This window comes from Rhopilema esculentum, chromosome 12 (assembly GCF_057945365.1).
Source record: "Rhopilema esculentum isolate cy_ngs chromosome 12, ASM5794536v1, whole genome shotgun sequence".
Lineage (NCBI taxonomy): Eukaryota > Metazoa > Cnidaria > Scyphozoa > Rhizostomeae > Rhizostomatidae > Rhopilema > Rhopilema esculentum.
Window position 1 is genome coordinate 8,596,657 of NC_142826.1, and position 20,839 is coordinate 8,617,495.

Below are 20,839 nucleotides of genomic sequence, written 5' to 3' on the forward strand. Positions count from 1 at the left end.
CAAATATTTATATGAATTTTATGTGACGATGGGAGCAAGGATAAGCGAGAAAAAATTGACAAGAAGACAAGCCTTCTCAAATTATTCGCCCTCGCACAAAGATTTCCTCGATAAGTCAAAAGAATTGTGTGAATTACTAGTAATGTTACCAGATCACTGAGTTTCCAAGAGCCAAAAATCTGGGTTTCCCAAAATATTGAGAAACTTCCAAAAGCTGTATCTCTGAATAATATTGTTCATATTTTTTCTGCGGTAAATTATCTGCCTTTTGCAATCTTGGAATTGCTCAATGTTTGTCTGAATAAGTCTACATTTACTATTGTAAAAACAGTTTATACAATATAGGATAAGATTCCTGAAATTCTGTACTTGGAGGAATTTTAAGATCTATTGGCATTTATATATTGAAAACTGTGAGGACTGAAATCTGTTTACAGTGGTGGCAGGTCAACGATTTGCTAGTGTATATTCTTTATGTTCTCTTTATACACCATCTACCAGAACATTTTCTAACATGCTAACTTCGGGGGCCATTTTCCCTCTAAATACATTAACCTTACTTTGTTTAAAATATTAGAATATTGCTGCCATGTCATTTTATGCTATCTACATTTTACAGCTTCCCATCTACTTCACGTGATAAGAAGTGATAAGGTTTTCAGCCATTTTAGCGTTTCCAAGCTGTGTTGCATAAACTGCCAATTTCATGCCATACATAGATAAACACGACCATTTCTAGCCTTACATAGAGAAACAACATCGAGCCACGTACAAAAAAGATCAATTGTCGAAATTTTCGTTAGGTTAATTCACTATTCAGGACTAAAGGAACCCCTGTCCTCTGGCGAGCTTTTGAGTGTACAGTTGAGAAATTGGTTGTAAAAAAGGATTTTGATAGAGAAGCCACAGAAGAAAAGTCGTGGCAACGACAGCTTCCACTCTGCCACAAAACCCCACGAGGCTACTGAAAAGAAAAAGCTCAACGAAGTTAAACTTTATGAAACGATAATTTGAAAGAAATGGCTCGTGGTTAAAGGTTAAAGGGATCAGTGAGTTAAAGAAAAGAAGACCTCTATGTGGGAAATATGGAAAAGAGGCTGCGGAGAAAAAAAGCCCGCAGCTTCGTTTGGGTATTGCAGAAAACCTCAAAGAAGATAAGATAAACGAAACAATCATCCAAAGAAAACGGCTCGTGGTTAAACCAACGAAATTCGTCACAACCTGTGCCCTAAAACATGAGATAAATCATTCAAAAGCTGCTGGAGATTGAAGTAGTTCCTGATTTTCATTCCAGATTCTATCCTATGATAATTGTGTTAGTCACCTTTGCTATATACAGTGGACAAGTAATCGAGGCCCCGAGGAAAAGGGCCAAATAATAGCTTATTATAAAAAACCAAGCGCACCATCAGTAAAAACATTAGTTTCCTGGCGTATTATAGAATAAAGTGAATTTTTTAGATGGTAAAAACGTTATTTTCAGGGCATGGCAAGGAACTCTAAAACGTGATCAGAGATAGATACATGAAAACGAAAATATGAATTTGTCACAAATCATACGGAAAAAACATATCACCATTCTTGTCGGGTATTTTAAGGAGCGAAATTTTCGATGATGAATTTTCTTATCCTTTCAACATCTTGACTTTGAGATTTTTTTGCGTTTTTGAATTTAAGTGGAGATGGAGCTCTAATCAAGTGAATCGTGGTACCAACGGAGATAGCTACGTTACGGAACAGCTGTTATTTTATTGGATGTTGCACTATATTTTAGGCCGATATAGAATATATCGTAGCTCGTCATAAAAGGTATAAGTCTAGAAAAAACATTTATTTATGTAAATATCAAAGATACTATAAATGATAAATTTGGCAGACAAAGTTTGAATCTGGTAGGCTTCCTTGATGTTATATCAAAATGGAAGGCAAGGCAACCATTGGAAGTTGATCAATACGGATTAGAATTCAAAGCAAGTGGTCTGATAGAGCCTTTTGGAATCGGATGATTGGGACAGTGCGGCAGAAGCCATTGACGTCATAAATCGGCGCATGAGCAGTAAATGAGACTACCTAGTCAGCCAGAAGGAAAGATCGCGCACATGAAAACGCAGTGAAATTTTGGGAAGTGAATAATGTTGAAAATGTGAGCGAATAAAGGTTTTAACAACCTTGATCGCTTTGAGTATTGTTATTTATTTAAAAAGTTATCGTTCGCTGTTATTTGCATCCTCTGGATATTTGTATTGACCTGGGAGACCTACTGAACTGATCCTTTGCAGAGTCAAAGACAGTGGTGGTTTTTATAGGGAAATTCGACCTCTGGACTTGTTTACCACCTAATTTTGAGTTTATCTAAAATAGTATCTTTGGAGGGAAGCTGTAAAGAGATGGCAAAAAGAGTTGACAGGTATTTATTACCTAAATATTTATTTCACATTTTGCAGATTAGATCTCTTGTGGGAAGTGTAAAGGAACGAAAACACTCAGTCACTTTGCGGGAATTTATTGCTTCTCGTAACCTGTTGTCTTCGTCAGCCACGAAATAATTGAACGTAAATGTTAATGCCAGAGGTCTTAGGTATTACGGTTGGCAAAGAACTTATTTCTTCAGAGAAATCCAGCAAAGATGTTGCCTTCCCATATTCCCGATGTCCGCCGATGCAATTTTCTGCTCCTCATAAAGCATTCTGGCCTACATAGGCTAAACACGAATCGGGCACAAGCAACAATTCATAAAGCAAGGCAACATCTCTTCTGCTGTAAAATCGTTTACTTTAAAACTATCGAAACATCTCTAGCTTGGACAACGGTGTAAAACGGATGCTGGAACTGTGTGTTTCCATTTCAGTGCTATGTTTAGGTTTACTCTGTCGCATCATCGTTGTTCCGTTTTGATGCTTAGAACACAACAATGATAGGCCCACTGAAACTTATGCTTTCACAATAAAATATATCTTTCCTAGGACTGGTAATATCCGTTTACATGAAACGGGAATCCAAAATGAACTATGAAAAAATGAAGTCATTTTGAAATGCAAAGTTTCTTCAAAAGAACCACATGGTCTTGGATAAATTAATGTGCTAACATACAATACACTCTTTTTTTATAAGAACAATTTTATAAGAACACGAGCCTCTAAACTGGTCAAAAGAACAAGTTGAGGCTTACCTTCTGCAAATTGCAACTTTGAACAACGTTTTTTCTCAAAATCGAGGATTTTTAGCAATATGTGGGTGCTTTTTTGATGAATATTCAAATTTGTCAGCAAATTAAGGCTGTCTCACTCACTTTCTAGGCAAATGAGGCCTGAACACCTCCTAAGAGCGAAAAAGCTAGCAATAGCACTGCTTACACCCTGTTAATTTAAGATCAAATTAAGAACAGTCAGCCTGAACTTAATTTACTGGTTCTTATAAAAAAATATAAAGCATTTTTATGGCAATAGCTTTTATTTCAACCAGGGTTCACTAAAATATTTTGTTTTCATTGAATAATAAACGATTTTGTAAGTCCCATCAAGTGGTTTTCTTGAGAGGTTGTGTTGTAAGCATGTTTTGTAAATATACCACAGCTGATGCAAAGTAACTTGCATTACTGGCTCTTACGTTTCAAGGTTTTTATAAAGTTGGGAAAATTGTAAGCAAAATGTTTTTATCTCTAGAAAATTATAGACTGAATGTATTTCAATTTGGTCAAGCACATTAACTCACTTAAGTTAGCACTAAGTGGTTATTGATTGAATTGTGAAGTTGAAAATTCTAAAGAAGATTATGTAACCAGTATTCTTGGACTTTTTGAAATGAAAACAAGTCAAATCATATTTCCAGACAATCTGATTTGCCATTCAATTTATAATCACTTTAAGTATAATATTATTTACTGTAAAATCTAGAAGATTTACTTGCTTATGTCTACCTTTGCTTCCGTACTTTTGTTTTTTGTATAAAAGGTGGGTTGGGTCAGCTATATTCAATCACAGTTTTTTGTCAGTGTCAAATAAAATCCTGTGACATTTCTAACCAAGGTAATAATTGTATGATATATCCAAATCAGTGTGACATCAAGCTTCAAATCTTTTGTTTTGAGTAAGTTCTGGTTTGTTCAGTTATAAAACTATGGTTACCATTTTTCACAATTTCTTTAGTGACAACCCAAGCCAGAGCCATCAAAAGCATTTCAAAGTTGGAGGCTTATAGACAATTCTGAAGTGTTTTATAACGTTATAGAAAAAAACTAAGTTATTGCCACCTTCTGAAGCAGGGACAGACACTTGGTCAGGGGCAAGCCTATTGTTTTAATAAGATGACATCACATTTTCCCATTGCTTTAGAACAAAAGACCATTGTCCTCCAAAGCACTGGGGGGTGACTGCCCCCATCCCCTCCCAGTGTCCGCCACTATTCTGAAGTTATAGACACACTGGTGTCCATTTCACCACCAGATAATGTATAACCCAAAGCTCTGTCTCAAGGAATTTGAAAATTTTAGACTTCACCTCCCCCAAATGCTTGTATCCAATGCTTTTGAATGTGAAACTGAAATGGTAATGGGGTGCAAATCTATTTTATTACATAAATTTTATATAACTTGTTCTTTTTAAACCAATTGAAATTTTGGTAAACATTTTTGTCTAGTAATTTCCCAATGACCTCCTGTTGCCAGGTAACCTATTGAAAGAAGAGTGTTGAATAGAGAAAGTTTATCTTTACTGCTCAAATATTGAAGTGTCCCATAAAAACCCACATGTCGGCTGGATTTAAGCAATTAACATTTTCTAGTGTTTTATATAGTAATCTTTGCAGGTTTTAGACCCTGTGAAACAATTCAGAACTCCTTTTATGAAGTATCAAACAGACCTGTGAATGACATTGGCAAAGAAAATCAAACACTGGGTTTGCTTAAATGTTAAGAAAAACATTTATATTGCGCAATGAATAATATAAATGGGCAATTTATATTTCAGTCTTTAGCTGGTCATTTATAATCACCTCTATCTTGCCTGCATTAATCCTTTTAACAGTTGCTTTTCATCCTTTGCCCTGCTGTCAACTGATAGACACTTGAATAACTATTGTAAAAATTTAGATAGCCCGAGGTGTCATGTAAAGTGCAGAGAATTGAAATATGGAGGTTTTTTCGTCCATGTATTGTATTCAAATCAAATTTTGTAAGACAAGGCCACATCCTGTATTGAATTTCTGTTCTTTACAACTGTCTGTGAAAGTAATTATCTTGAATAATGTTAAATGGTTACAAAGTTCAAATATATATACTCACCTTTTTTAGAACTGTCAGCTTGATATCCTCCCTTCAGGTCAATGTGAGATAACTGGTTTTGAATTTGACTTGAAAATTGATCAGCTAGCATAGGCTTACACATGTTACAAAGTTTCTCACAAAAGTGTTTTTTGTTTGATTTATTTTAAACATAATGGTAATTTTAAATAACCTTTTTATGAGTTTTGTAGTCTTCTGAAGTTCAGTTTCCTGGCATGCAGAACTTTTTGTTTGAAAGTGTTGATTACACTCTTTTATTCCAATTATGATTTTCATTGGTGAATTTGATCACAAGGAAATGCTTACTTGGAAGAGATTTTATTTCTCTCACTTTGCCAAAAGGACTCCTCTCTTTTCCCCCAAAGCAACATAAAAGGCCTGTTGGGCAGGCTACTTTTCTTGGAAAACTCTGGCTTTCTCTCTCTAGAGTCAGTAGGCATCATGATTACAGCTTTAATCATTTACCCTTCTTCCCATATTTCTTGCAGTGAAAGCCAAAAGAGAAAGTCCCGTGATGCTGCAAGGCAGAGAAGAGGCCAGCAGAATGATGAGTTTACAGAGCTTGCAAGCCAGTTACCTATTATGCCTGTGCAGACTTCAAATCTTGACAGACTTTGTGTCATGAGGCTTTCAAACAGTTTTGTGAAAATGAAACACATCATCAAGCAAGTTACTGGTGAGTTCTATGGCAACATCTTTTATCACTTATCTAAAACATCCAATTGGGCACTTTTTTGTCAAAAATTTATTCAACCAGCATTTACTGCTGTTAGCCATGTTTCCCATTCCTAACTCTGAGGCACATTGCATTGAGCATGAAGTGATGATCTTTCCAGTTCTTATATTGTATATTGATGTCAGATCTTTAAACCCTATATACTGTTACATAAGTTCTCCAGTTTTCTTGATAGAATTCAAGAGTTAAACTTGTCCAGTGTATTTTGGAGTTACAAATTCTCACATGACTTTTCTACTTGTTTTTGTAAAGGTGAGATTCAGAACATCAAGAAAGAAATAAATTTTGATGCTATGATGCCTGCAGTGTCTGTTATGGATGCTTTGGATGGCTTTATGTTTGTCTTATCTCAAGAAGGACAATGTCTGTTTGTTTCCCCAAATGTTGCACAGTACCTTGGGATAACACAGGTAATATATACCTGAACATGTGTTTATTTATATTGTTGTTTGAATCAGCTTACTAGCCACCACTTCTTAAACCCATGAAAAGAAAAAGAAAAAAGTCCACTTATCTTATAACTTTATGGTTCCTGAAGTCATGCTTTTCCATTTCTTTGTCATCAAATTGTTGTTTGTGAGGTGCATCGCATGAGCTTTGAGACTGATGACGCTATGTCCTCATATCCTGCAGCACCTGAAAGTCCTGGCAAGATTTTAGGTTTTAATACAAAAAAAGGAAATGATTTCAGTTATCAATGATTGGCAATAATTTTTGGAGTAACAGAATTACAGATATTTCATTACTTTTCAAATCCAAAAATTATTTATTACATGCTTTCTTTAACTACAGGTTGACATTACTGGCTGTAGTTTTTACAAGTATGTACATCCATGTGATCAAGAAGAACTAGCCCAACAGCTTGGTGGTCAGGTTCCTCTTGAAGATATGGAGATATTTGATGGATTATTTTGTTCTGATTTGCCATCTGTGCTGAAAGAGAGCAGGAACAGACCTATTTGCCGGAAGCTACATGCAGATTCAGATACCTGCAGATCATTTTTTATAAGAATGAAAAGCACATTGACCAGCAGGGGGAAAAGTGTTAACCTGAGTGCTTCAATCTATAGGGTATGTTGTTAATGGTGAATTTTATGTGTGTTTGCTTGATCATTTGTTTCCATTGTGAAATGTATTTTTATAATAGTCTGTTAGAAGGTATGTTCTTGCTGCTACATTTTTTGAACAGCAAAGTTGCTTCCATGGTATTTCTCATTTTGATTTTGTATCAAGGATTTTCTTATTATTTCGTAGAGTTAGGTTCAAATAATGCTATGATTAGGAATTTGAGAAAAAATTGAGAAGGGAAAAACTTAGTCTTGCTCAAAATGTCATAAATCTTCAAGTTACTGTATTAACATATTTCATATAAATAAATATTCCTCAAGAAATTCTTAATGAAAGGATGTTTTTCAGTTTTCTATGATTTCTGTTTCAGCTGTGCATTTAGTTTCTCTTATAAGCAGAGTTTCACAACATGCAGCCTTGCCGAATTGTCACTAAACATGCTTAATAAAATATAACTAACAAAATGGAGGTTGGAGATGCACTATATGCTAATGCACAGGCCATTAAAACTTACAGCAATTCATTATAAAATAAATTACTTTTACTACCAGATAACAGATAACTTTCACTCCATTAATAATATAATATTAAATATGCTTTCATGACAACTTGACGTCTAATCTTGGTTTGTCTGATAAGTCAAGAGTACTTTTTGAAGGTCATTGTTATCAGGGACAGTTTGATCAAAAGAAAAAATAAATGTTTAAACAATTATAAAGGGCTCTAAAAAGTATGTACATATGAGGTTGAAACAGTGGCTTTTTCGCTGTTTATTTTGACGTCACTAGCTATAGAGTAAGTGGTACGAAATTCCTTTTTGAACTCCTATTTCTAACATTGATACAATTTATTCCGTGTGTACCAGAAAAACTAACCACTAGATAGCAAGGGACTATTTACAATCTTTAATATTTTATTTTCATATAGGTTATTCACTGTGTTGGCAAGGTACAGAGTTATCAAACAAAATTCAGTGCTCCCAACAACGAGCTGTACACTACCTGTTTGATTGCTGTGGGAACCCCTCTGCTTGCGTCACCGACGTTTCAAGTACCTTTGGATAGAACGACATTCACATCCACCCATACGTTAGATATGAGAGTCTTGTCAATGGAAGCCATGTTAGTCTTTACATCATTTAATATTTTTCGCTATGATGTTCACAGATATTTAAGATTTTTAACATATCTGTCCTTTTAGCATATCTGTATAAGAAATCAATCCTTTTGTAAAGAATTTACGCTGTACTTGTAAACGAGTAGCAAACAGCCCCTCCCATTGTCAGGGTATCTAATAAGTTTGTTATTCTTGCAAAATTTGTTTCAAAGCAGTTGTGCATCCAATAAAAGAAATATTTTCGTAAATGGAAATCTCTACTAGTATATACGTTAGGCTTTTTATTTCATTTTTCTAATAGCTATGTTACATCCTACTTTCTTAAAATTTTAGTTCTACTGCAGCGTGCGATTAATTTTCACGATAAGGTTCAGAATAGGACGAATTATTTGATACATGTAACTTGAATAGGGCAATCAGGCAATATTTTTTAGATAGACAAACTTGCAAAAGTTTACTTGTGGCAAGGTTCGCACCTTTCAGTGCTGAAAATGTAGCAACAATGATAAAGTTAGGAGGGCGTATGAAAACTGAAAGATAGCGAGAAACGACATGTAAACAGATTTTTATTTTGTAGAAATATTGACAGTTAGAATTATAAACACTTAAAATATTATGAGTAACGTTAATAAACAGCTGTGTCCATAAGACTGGCGTGTCAGAAGCTGCCTTTAGTGCTGCTAGGGGGAGCAATCGCTATATGATCCAGTTAGCCATACATAAAAATTGTCTTCCCCGTGTAACTAGTTTTCCTAATTTACAGTCTTTATAGTTGCAAAAATTAGTTAACTGTATATTTGTTATCTGAGAGCTGATAAAGTTGAAGTTGTGACAGATAATTTGTTTTCGCGTTTGATGATTCAAAAGGCTTCACAAACAAATATGGTGAATAATTTTGACCTCGTTGTGAAATATAATGCCTCGGTTGCATCCTATCAATTTATATGGTTCACCAAGACGTGATTATTTATGAGAAAATGGGCTCCTAACTTCAATCATTGGAATTAGTTGTTTGCTTTCTTGTCGGTTCTGCTTCAGTTTCTATAAGCCCTAAAGTTTGTTAAGCATTTTAGCTCAATTGTCTAACTCTTATTGACAGTGCGTATGATATTCTTGGGTACATTGACGTGGAGTTACTCGATAAATCATGGTACAACTACGTGCATACATGTGACATTGATGTGATTAAGAAGTGTCATAGCTTGAGTAAGTGATCTTTCAGTGCCTATTATTTTGCTATATAGTAGCTTCACTTATTTATGTCCTTTTATTTTGGCAAGATGGTTAGTTAGCTGGGAAAATTTGCTGATTTTGCAATCCAACGAAAAAAAGCCTTCTTAGCCTAGGGCCCAATGTATGGTAGTATGAACACAAGATCTGTGACCAGGCCCTTTTGATATGTGCAAAGTCAGAAGACTTTTTCTCATTGTGAAGATATCCTGGTAACCCCTTTGTTAGTCATACAGTTTTTGTCTCAATTGTTTGGATGCGAAAACACCCTGATTTTCCTATCTTTGCAACACAAGGACCGAGATTTTGGGGGGCCTTGGTTTTAAGAAGCTTAAGTAGCATCAGTAAAATACTTTTATTTTGTAAAATTTGGCTGTTGTTACACTTATTTATCAGGGCTTGCCCCCAAACAAAGATGTTTGTATCTTGGTCTTTGAAAAGTATTGTTGTTACCAATCAACATAACTTTTTGCAAGCATTATAAGTTTGCATTGTCTTACTTTCTAACCTACTTGGTGCTGATGTTTTAGTGTTGAGCAAAGGCCAGTCTGTGAGTGGATATTACCGCATTATGACCAAGAAAGGTGGCTGGATTTGGATGCTCACCAAAGGCAATATCGTCTATTCAAACACCACATTTCAACCCCAGTACATCATCAATATCAATTATGTTGTGAGGTATGCAGATAAACATCTTAGAAATATATATTGTCTTTTTAAATACTGGCCCCTCATTTGCAAGCAACATTCAATTTGAGGTGGTCAATACATAGGGGTGTGTCACAAATTTTCTGTCTCACTATCAGGAATAGGCCTTGCTTGTAACGGGAAAGTAAAGAATTACTACTCTTTTGCCCACTCCCCTATTGTAATTCAAGATGCTGCTCCTGAAAGTGACTTCTTATCTTTCACCTGTCAAAGTGTCGCTTTTGAGCCTCATTACAATTTGGCACAAGCCCATTTAAACTCTTCTAAGCTATCTATAGCTATCTTAAAGCCTTTTAATTCTAAAAGCATATACCATTCACAGAAGAAGGAACCACTAAATAAAAACATACCCTAAAATAATGTCCATACAGTTTTCAAATTCATTTCCAATTAGATAAAGAAAATAGTACTGGTCTGTTGCCTTGCTCCATTCACTCAGTTTTCCAGTTCCAGACGACCTTCAAGGATCATTGCTGTTTGTTGTGCTTTAAGACTAAGGATCGCTCATAAAACCAGATCATTTTTGACATTCTCAATTTGATACAGTTTCATTCGATGTTTATTTGATCAAAGTCGTTTAGGTGATAAGTTGAAATAAACCTAGTTGAAATAGACTATTGTGCCAAATTTGTCTGTGTGATTTCAGAACTATAATGTTTTCAACCTCAGTTTTAAAGAGAAGAAGTATATCGTCGCTTGCACGCAAGGCACTTTTTTATTCTTTAATGCAAATCAGAGTGGTACATTATTTTTGCAGTTATGGCCCCTGATTATGTACAACAAAGGTATTTTGTAAATCATATTTCATTTGTATTTGCTTCCGTCATCTTAAGAAGCAAAATGTTTTCTTAATTTGGAAGTATTTTCTATTCATGTACTAACTTGTCTTTCAGCGGTGTTGAAGCAAGGGAACAGTTACTTTCGACCGAGCAGATGCAGAGCGTCATCAGAGTGTCAAAGCTTGGAGAGAAAAGAGGGCACGACGTTGACGATTTTGTCGCCCCGTTCAAGTTTCAAAAAGGCCCCAGAGAAGCACCCTCCCCGGCCGGGAGTAATAGTTGCTCCTCTGAAGACAGCCTAGCTACTTCTCGGATGGAAGAGTTGGAGAGTATAATCAAGAGCCAAGCCCGTTATGAAGATTTGATTGCTGAGCGCTATTCTAACAGCATGGACAGTGATAGCAATATTGACGACGAACTGCCAAAATTGGAAGCAATTGACACAACCAGCGTGAAAGAGAATGATGTCAATGGAGACACAACGGACTCAGATTTACTGTGGAGAGCTCCATTCGTCATGTTACCTGAAAACGATACGATGCTGTTTTTGCCAGGCTGTTCTCCTATCTCTGTTAACGATGAAGATGCCAGTGTTGAGGAAGATAACCCAGATGAGCTAGCAGCGAGAGCTCCATTTGTGCCGCCACCAAATGACGATACCATCCTGACATTTAATGACCTTCCTGACTCACCCATTTTCTCTGGCTTTGGGAGCCAAGATGGGGGATGCAAGATGCCTGAGCTCTATCTAGAGGAGCCATTTGAAGACAAGTTGGTTGGTATTGGCCCGGCGGCAGTGCCTGCTTCACACATCAAGAGAAATGTTCAGGGTTGTCAGAAAGCAACACGTGGGGCAAAGAAAGAAACAATGCAGGATGGAAAACAAAAAGGGTTTCTGCCCTGGATTTCAACCACAGAAGCAGAGATGAATGCCCCAAGTGGTCGTCTGTTAGACGGCGACGACCTTCTTTCGGCACTTGACGTTGTTACGTGAGTTGTTGTTTTTAGCAAGTTTGACTTGAAAAGGTACACTGTTTATTATCTAGTAAATACCTGTGGGTGTAGTTGCGTATTTTATTGTAATGTTTACGAGCGCGCAAAACTGGAGTAAAATATTGTGAAGAGAGGCCAGCAGCTTTTTTTAAAAATGTCCACAAAATGTTAACTCCGCTGGTAGCTGGAGCATTCAGCCAGATCATGAATGCAGTGCCATGAGCTTAACTTTGATTTCAATTGGTACGAACACTCTCTCGTATTATTATGCAAGTAGGTACAACTTCCTAATGTTTTTAAGCAAATTTCTATCCCAGTCAACCAGGTTATTTCATATTACCGTGAGCTTTTTTAGTCTTTTTGGCTCGTCTAATTTTTTATCATACGTCACAGGCACTTTCATATCATAACTTACCGAGAATCGCATATTACTCCAGTTGTCTCAAAGAATTGTTAACCTTGTATTAGCTTCGGTGGTCATAGTTTTTAATAAACCGTAACGGCACTGATAATTGCCAAGTGAGCTTTCATAAATAGCTATAGTGTAGTGACCGTTTTATTTTTTGGGGAATTATCGTTAATTTAGACTAGGGGGAGGGGGGAATTCTTTCAAAAAACGATACCTGTAGCCTATTTATCCTTATTCCAAAGTTGTTCAAGATGTAGAACTATGAACCCTCGTACAATTTCTTTTAGATTTTGCCCTTTGCTCCTTTATGAGTTTGCCCTTTGCTCCTTTTAGATTTTGCCTTTTGCTCCTTTTAGATTTTGCCTTTTGCTCCTTTTAGATTTTGACCTTTGCTCCTTTTAGATTTTGCCTTTTGCTCCTTTTAGATTTTGCCCTTTGCTCCTTTTAGATTTTGCCCTTTGCTCCTTTCGATTTTGCCCTTGCTCAATACGCCAATTGAGGGCGCTAGGTTCAATAGATTAAAGTCTTTGTTTTGTTTCTTGTTTTGGTGAATTTGGTGTAGATAGCTAGAATTATGTACCTTTCGTTTTTGGGGGATAGGCAGTACCTAGCAAGTCAAAACTGCATGGTGTTCTTTTGTGTATTGTCCTATCTGTAGCGTAACATTTTAAAAATTAAACCTGGTTGTCGTTTCATATCTTTTAGCAGTTTGATTTTTAGCATCTAGTAAGCGGTTCAAACAGGACTCTCCTGATTTTTATTTCTGAACTGCGTAAATTTTTAACATTAACGACTCTGTCTCGTTTTAGTTTGGTTTTTATAATTAGTCTCTTTTATCTAAGTTTAGTTATTTATTTTACTTTGCTTAAAAGTGAAATCCCGACAACCCTTGTTTGTGATGACCAGTCTAAACCAATGCATTAAGAAAAGTCAACTTGCGAAATTTTTAAGTTATTATTCATTTTCGTATATGTGGGTATCCTGCTACACAGCCAAGCAATTTCTCTTAGCAACTGACCCCCCGAGGTCATGTGCCGAAGCTATTTATCTAAAGGCCTGTCAAGGCAGTGGTTGGCGGGAGAAAGGACTGGGCACCACCCTATTCCCAGGACTCGATCGTTTTGAAAATGGCTGAACCTTGAGAATGCTTCCTCCTCCTAACTTTTAAATATGACGAATTTTTTGTCAAAATATCAAGGGGTTACCATATGAACAACCAGTATACTAGCCGAATATTACCAGTATAAAGACTGTCTAGTTAGCTTTATAATTATTTCCGTTAATATCTCATTCCTATTTGACATCAGAATCTGTAGATAATTCCTTACATTGCATTGCTTATTAGTGACCCGTACGGCCTAAATGTATGGTTCTGTACTTAAAAGTGATACTTGCAGCTTGCTTGCGCTTAATTTAGCTTCGACAATGTCGAAAAGCTTTATGTTAATATATTTTTAGTGTAACAGCAACGTTAATTGGCTTTGACCGTCATTGGCGAATTTAGTGTGTTTTTTAAATGTACGAATGTTTAAAAAGCATTTTGTTACGGCATATCGCAGAAAGAAGAATTTACCTAACTTATCGCACCAATTTTCACCACCCGGATGATTTATTATCGCCCAAAAATCTTCAAAGCATTTGTAAATTTTCGTCACCGGCTCAATATGAGAATCAGGCAGTGATACAATACAGTATATTTGCCAGTTATGGTTGCTGTTACCCTGAAAATATATAGAATCTTTTGAATATAGTCTTACCGTGGTATGGTACATCATGTAGCATTAACACTATGTACATTAAAGTGGTAGTCACATTCTGTCTATTTTCTCCTGCTGAAGACTTGTAACTTAAGGGCTATACAAAACTTTTTTCTTCAATAACAACTTTGCCGACTACTGAACGCCAAGGATTCTTCGAAAGCAAAGTACTTTCTGCAATGAAAGCTATTTTGATATTCTCTCATAGCAAAATACTTGGGTGTGCCTGTTTGGCCCTAAAATATCGTGTTGCGCTGATGTAAATTGCAACAGGTAAAATGCAACCGTGAATTTATAAAACGCACTTTTTGATATGAAATAGGGTTATGAAAAACTGCCAGAGGTAAATTGTATTGCCTATCGTTTCTTCATTGGTTCAAAATTCGTTTTCAATTACAAGGCCAAGAGATAATACGAAATCTGTCTCAAAAGTGTAGAACTCAATGAATTTTCAATGGGTTATTGCAAAGTTTGACTACAAACAAAATTTGATAAAATAAAATAACGATTTTGTACAAGAAAATAATATTTGGTACAGCGTTTCGAGCTTAACACTTCATCAGGTAAATAAAGAATAGAAGGAGAAACGTTTAAGAAGAGAATAGAACAATAGAATCGAAAGATAAACTATATGGAACGTAGTAAGAATACGACGTAGAACGTAAGACAAGATGGAAATATGTGAGGGGGTAGAAAGCGTATAGATAAGACAAGGTAAAAATAAATAATGGCTGGATTAGGAAAAAAACAAAAATTGTTTATTAAGACCATTAGGAATAAGAGTACCAAGATTAAAAATAATACGTTTTTCGAGGGTTGAAAAATAATACGCAAGAAACACACTACAAACAAAACTTGAAATTTTGCCACATAAATTATGTCCCCACTAGAGACCGAGGGCTACATTCCCCGAAAGTTATATACCCTATACTATGTTATACTATGCTATATTTCCATAATAACAGAGCATTGAATGAGAAGCAATTAATTTGACAATCGTCCAAGACAACCTTTTTTCCGACGAATATACAAGACAAACTTTACATTGATCGTTATTTTTTTCCGACGACACTGCAAAATGAAGTTGAACTGGCCCTAAATTCTCCACAAAGAAGACTGATAACTTTTCTGATGATTCACAAAGGAACGATCGTGTAACGTTTTATATTGTTCCCTTCAATAGCGTGGAAGGACCAGGGGCTGCGCTCTCAAAAGTGATACGAAAAGTTGCACGGTACACAATCGTTCCGTTCCGTTCTCGTGTGAACAGATGAGAACTGGTCCGAAAAATGGAACAACTTCTCATTTGGCTAAATGATTGCATTATTTTTTTCCTTCTTTCTTTTCTTTCATTATTTTATTTAAAGTTGGTACAATCTCTAGCTACCCTCAAGCTAACTAAAACCAATTAATCTAAATTATCAACGCTAAATATAATGTAAATCAAATATAACCAATGTTGCATACATATTCCTTGCAAAAATCGCAAGTACAATTGACGGATGAAAATTCTGCCTTTTTCCTCTTGAATATTTGTAACGTTGGGGATTATTATATTTCGTTTGGAATTGAGTTCCATATTTGGCTACATCTGTATGACACGGTATCAAATCCATATATTTTGTAATATGGATACGCTGTTTTAAATTGAGAGTTTTTGTTTTATGCTAGCTATACTCAAGCTTAGATGAAAAATTATTGTTTTATTCTTTACTAAAAATCGTTCAAGTGTTCATTCATAATCATCAAGAGCTATTCTCATTGCCCTTTCGTAAATCCTGTTTACCTGGCTATTTTCCTACTGCAAAACATCCAAGAAAGAGGAAAATAATCAAATTACGATAGAATAGAAATCGCTTATATTCGTCCATATACAAAGCAATCCTGCCTAGAGCGTTAACCTTTTCCTCAGCTTCTTTACAAAAAAATGTTCTTCTAATCTAAATTGTCAAATATTACTCCTAATAATTTGATGTTCCAATATTATTCCTAATCATTTAACATTCTTACTTTCTTTTAACATTGTTCGTATGAAAATACAAGTATCACTTTAACACCTAAAGTGGAACGTAACGATTGCGTTCCAAAGTAAACAGAGACAAAATTGGTACATAGTCGTTCCTTCCCCTTGTGAACAGTTAATTTTTTTGTTCCAAAATTTGGAACACAGTTGCAACGGTGGGCAATCATTCCGATGTGAACGGAGCTTTGAAGCCTCACTGATCTTATAACTTCTTCTTACGTCTTCTTACGTATACCGGTTACAAAATACACCAGTTGTAATAGTATAATGTCGCACGTTCCAGCTTCAAATGTCTAAGTAAGTATATAAGTTTTCCTTTCCAGGATAACTTTTATGAAAAGAGTAGTTTTCATCGTTGAGTTCTTTGATTCAGAAAGGTAACTTACAAGAATTAGTTCTTAAGCTATATTGACTTATGCGATTTAAAACCTTTTAATTGATTGTCTAGACGTTTCTTTGGGGGCTATGCCTTGTCTGAGTATAAATGTACAAAGCCTCTGTTTCGGTCTAAGGACATACTTTTTCGGTAAGCAGGAAACCGATTTTTTCCCTAACTTCGTAATCAGTCGATTTCCAGATTCATCTCTCTGGTAGACTTTCTTTTACTTTTTAGAAGGTCTGAGACTCAATGACTATTTTTCTAACTCTGATGATTGGGAATCTTTATGTCGTTTTCAGACATTAGTTGCTGTTGCTGTTTTGCTGTTATTGTTGCTTTGTTGTTGCAGCCAGGGATCTTTGGGGTGCACCAGGGAGCTTTTCTTAGATGTTACCTCTAAAGGATATTTTGAAAGTGCCTCTTTTTATCTATGCTCCTCAAACTTTTAAATATTTCCATCATCCCTGGTTGCTGGCAGTTGTTTTTATCCCATTTCTGCTGTACCGTTACTCTGGCTCGAAAAGAGATTACAATGTTCACGTTGGTTTCATGCTTCCAGTCTTAAAATTCTTAGTGTTATTCATGCTGAGAGAAATGATGGGGTGTCCCTAGCCCATCAAATTCTATCAGGACCTTTATTTGCGGTTCACGTTTGGAAGTCCCCATCTCGAAAATCAAAGTATAGTTCTTTTGCAATCTCAACATCAACACAGATATATGGATAGCCTAATGATGCCGGGACTCACTTCATTTTGAGTTCTTTTTTAATCATTCTGTCTTATTTTGTTATGATTTAAACTCTGTTTTATTACGTATTTCATTTCAATTAATAAATCAATATTATAAGGATAGATTAAAGCAATCAATCATGAAAATAAAAGAAAATTTTATTTGAAAAAGGTGCTTAGCAAAGTAATTCAATCTAAAGCTAGCAATTTGGACTCAGTGGCACCGTAAAGATTTGTAGTTAACCTTGTTTTGACAAGCCAAGTTTTTCTAATAATGGCCCCAAAAACTTTTGAAAAGTTCCTCTTTCTTTTAGAAGTGCCCTCTTCAAGAATTTATTAGAGAGTGACCCTTTTTTGAGACATATTGTCCATTTCTACATGTGTTTCTCCTGCTTTTAAACGTTCACAACACTCTGATTACAGCATTGGTTATTCGAGCATGTAAAGACAATATATATCATGGCCACGATTAACAACAAATAGGAATTCACCAATGCAATTATTGTACGAGATTTCAACCAAAGCAAAAGGATTTTTAAAGGTTTAGTTGCATGGAAATTCCATTGATCGATTTGCCCTTTGAGACAACACTATCAATTTTGATCGAAAATTGTGGAAAAACATGGTTCATGCCATTCATGCAGTTTTGGCATGCAGTGTAAAAGAGACAACGAGTGACAAGAAACATACGCAGAAGAAGTGGCCTAAAAAAGAAGCCTTGAGGCACGTCATAATCATTTCTTTGTACAATAGAGAAAGTTGAATGGACCTTGCTATTTGCTATGGAAGACTCAAAGAAACTTTTTTCAGAACAGCACTCACTATTGATTTTGCCTATTATGCTCCGAATCAAAGATTTGAAAAGCTTCTTTTTGTGGGTGGATGCTTTTAGGCCAGTGTATCATCATTTCTTGACGCAATGATGCTTCCAGCAATTGAAAAGTTATTATCACAAAATTAATGGCTAAAATGATAAGACATCGTAAAAGCCTAAATTATCCAAGGATAGTTACTTGCAAGAAATGAGTTTTTGATTAGTTGTTTTGCTATAGATAATAATTTTCTGACTTTTTCCTTTTAATCAAGTAGCAGTCTCAAGGGCGTCCATGTGTCGAATCACCTTTCTTACCCCAAGGCGATTCCATCTCATTAACTAAAGTGAAGTAGCCTTTTCACAACTGCTAGTTGGTCGACATGGAAAATCGATTCGCATAAGGTACACCAAATACTAGCCACTCGACATTGACATTCTGGCGGGGTTGGATTCTATGAAGTAAGTTCAACTCAATTATCTCTGAATTTAGGAATCACAGAGCAATATAAACTCTGAAAATTCTACCAAACGAAGGTTTAAGTATTCATTAGTTTCAATGCTCGTTGTCTTACAGAAAAACGTCCAATACAAAGACTGACGTCAGAATCGACTTGGGGGGTTCATTTATGATACAGGGAAACGAGAGTATTTTATATTGGACCGACAAAGACAATAGACTAAGATCAGGCTCGGCGGACGGAAAAGCCTCCTCCGCCCCGAGAGCCTGATCTCAGGCTACAAAGACAATTGTAAGTAAAAGAAATAAAATAAATCTTCTCTTTGGTTTCGTTAGCAGAGGAATTATCCAGCGTTTGCGTATAGACTAACAACCTTTAATATCAGAGATACCAGGCATATCTATTCTAAATCCAGGAAATTTATGACCGAATTTTTTGACACACACGCAGCAGTGTTCGAAGTCCTTTAGGAGAAATCCACAAAAAACAAGACCGGTTTGATCTCGGCTTCACAACTGTATCGCTAATTCGGTTACAACGATATATAAATGTTTTTTACCGGTCTAAGAAATGCTTTACTTATCTCTTGCCACGAAGCCAATCGGCTAATCCTCAATATTTTCTCAGCTTTACTTTATCATACTGCAAAGAATTTGTTAACTCTGAGCGGTTGACTGACGGGATATGTTACCCTGGGTACCAGAGCCTCGGTGGAGGAGATGGTCAAAAATTGAAAGATAACATACCAACATAGCAACTTCTTCTTATAGGCCTAAAAACTTTAGCTGTCTCTTTTCCTGATACCAAAATTCTTCCAATGTCTCTACTTTGGCGCACTTCAAAGCTGTTTATTCTCGCCCAACAAAACCAGATACATTTGATACCCCTAGTGTAAACTAAGATAAAATTGTTTCATCATCATTAAAGATTTAGGGACAAAATTCCGCTATCTTAATTAGTACTTTGCTGCATTAACTTGTAGTTGAATGGCATTCGATTCGATTGGCTTTTGTTTGCATTGCAGTGCTTACCTATATAAGTTTAATTTTGTTGCTATTATACCTATACTGCAAGAAAGGCTTCCAGGGTTTTTTATCACTGCACACATTCAAATTTTTGAAAACATGACCACACCTATCAAACTAAATGTATGTGAAACTATCGAATTACACGAGCTCTCATACAAGCTTTACACGAGATTTCGACGATGAAACATTGAAACAGTTAGAAAAGTCTAAGTTGAAACATGTTTTCGAAAACAAAATCTTAAAGAAAGGATTATGAACAAAACAAACTCGATAGCTTTTAGATACTGAACAAATTTCAGAGAGTTTTTATAGATAATTGTTACTGCTATGTTCTCGTGTGTCTACTGGTAGTTACTGCTATGTGTCTACTGGTAGTTTTAACTCTTTTTCAATGCCAAATCTCTTTATTTTAGTTTTATCACTAGACAAAATTTGAGTTTATCACTGCACAATTACTATTTATCACTGCATGTTAAAATAAACCCTGAAGGCTTCTCAATAGTTGAAATTTGAAACATTAAAAAGCAGTTTCTTTGATTCATGCATCTTCAAGAGAAGAGGTGGAAAAAAGACGAGATTGAAAGAAGCTCGATTATTATCGCCTTAAATCTAAATATTAAATCTAAATTTAGGGTTAAATCTATTGTTCATGAACTGAAATATTCTAACTGTTGGTCAAAATTGTATCGCAAAAAGGTCCATATTTTCTATTATTTTGCCTAGTAGGTACTGAATCATTTTTTTTGACATGATCAATAAGTATTTTCCCATATATCTTTTGGAAAAAGAAGATTTACGCTGTACAACATATCGCATTTGAGTCGTGCGCCACATGGTTAAAGATGATAAAACTGGAAACTGTATGATGTATTGAAATCGCATGCACAGAGTCAGCAGGTGTGCAAAAATTATGCTTATTGTTTGCTGAAAAAAAAAGGTGCTTATGATGGTATGTCGATGAAAACCACTGCCAGAATGATATAGACTCGTGTGTGCCCAAAGTGCATTCAGGCCGACGCACTGGAAGCAATGTTGGCAAATTTGACAATTTACACCTCGCAAATGAACGATAAATTTCGTGTCGAGATTCAGGTAAATTACGTTTTTACCTCTCCCCACCCAAAACGCTTTAGAATTTCACATTAAGACAAAATCAATTTTATACTTACCTTAAATCTAGGAATGGTTCATAATCCCGTCAAAGATGCACTCACTGTTCAGCCTTAGATTCGTGGTGATCGCCAATGTAATTATTACAACGGCACGAAGGCTTTCATGTTCACCCTCGAAATCAATAGATGTATCTTTGTCCTCTGGAATCAAAATTGATTTCAT

The 20,839-nt window shown here is 35.6% G+C and overlaps 1 protein-coding gene across 1 annotated transcript; it reads left to right on the forward strand.

The window, feature by feature from the left end:
- Window positions 1-2,062: 2,062 nt before the first annotated feature.
- On the forward strand, window positions 2,063-14,130 carry LOC135681638 (hypoxia-inducible factor 1-alpha-like). Its single transcript, XM_065196210.2, has 8 exons — window positions 2,063-2,407; window positions 5,767-5,954; window positions 6,267-6,424; window positions 6,807-7,085; window positions 8,010-8,203; window positions 9,298-9,404; window positions 9,959-10,106; window positions 11,030-14,130. The coding sequence occupies exons 1-8, from the start codon at window positions 2,388-2,390 to the stop codon at window positions 11,907-11,909; spliced, it is 1,974 nt and encodes a 657-aa protein (XP_065052282.2). The 5' UTR covers window positions 2,063-2,387; the 3' UTR covers window positions 11,910-14,130.
- The last annotated feature ends 6,709 nt before the right edge of the window (window positions 14,131-20,839 follow it).

Bases quoted from the DNA above. Each gene is read 5' to 3' on its own strand.
- LOC135681638 (XM_065196210.2), top strand. From the start codon at position 2,388: ATGGCAAAAAGAGTTGACAG. The intron at 2,408-5,766 runs GTATTTATTACC...TATTTCTTGCAG, and splicing joins ATGGCAAAAAGAGTTGACAG to TGAAAGCCAAAAGAGAAAGT. The intron at 6,425-6,806 runs GTAATATATACC...CTTTAACTACAG, and splicing joins AGTACCTTGGGATAACACAG to GTTGACATTACTGGCTGTAG.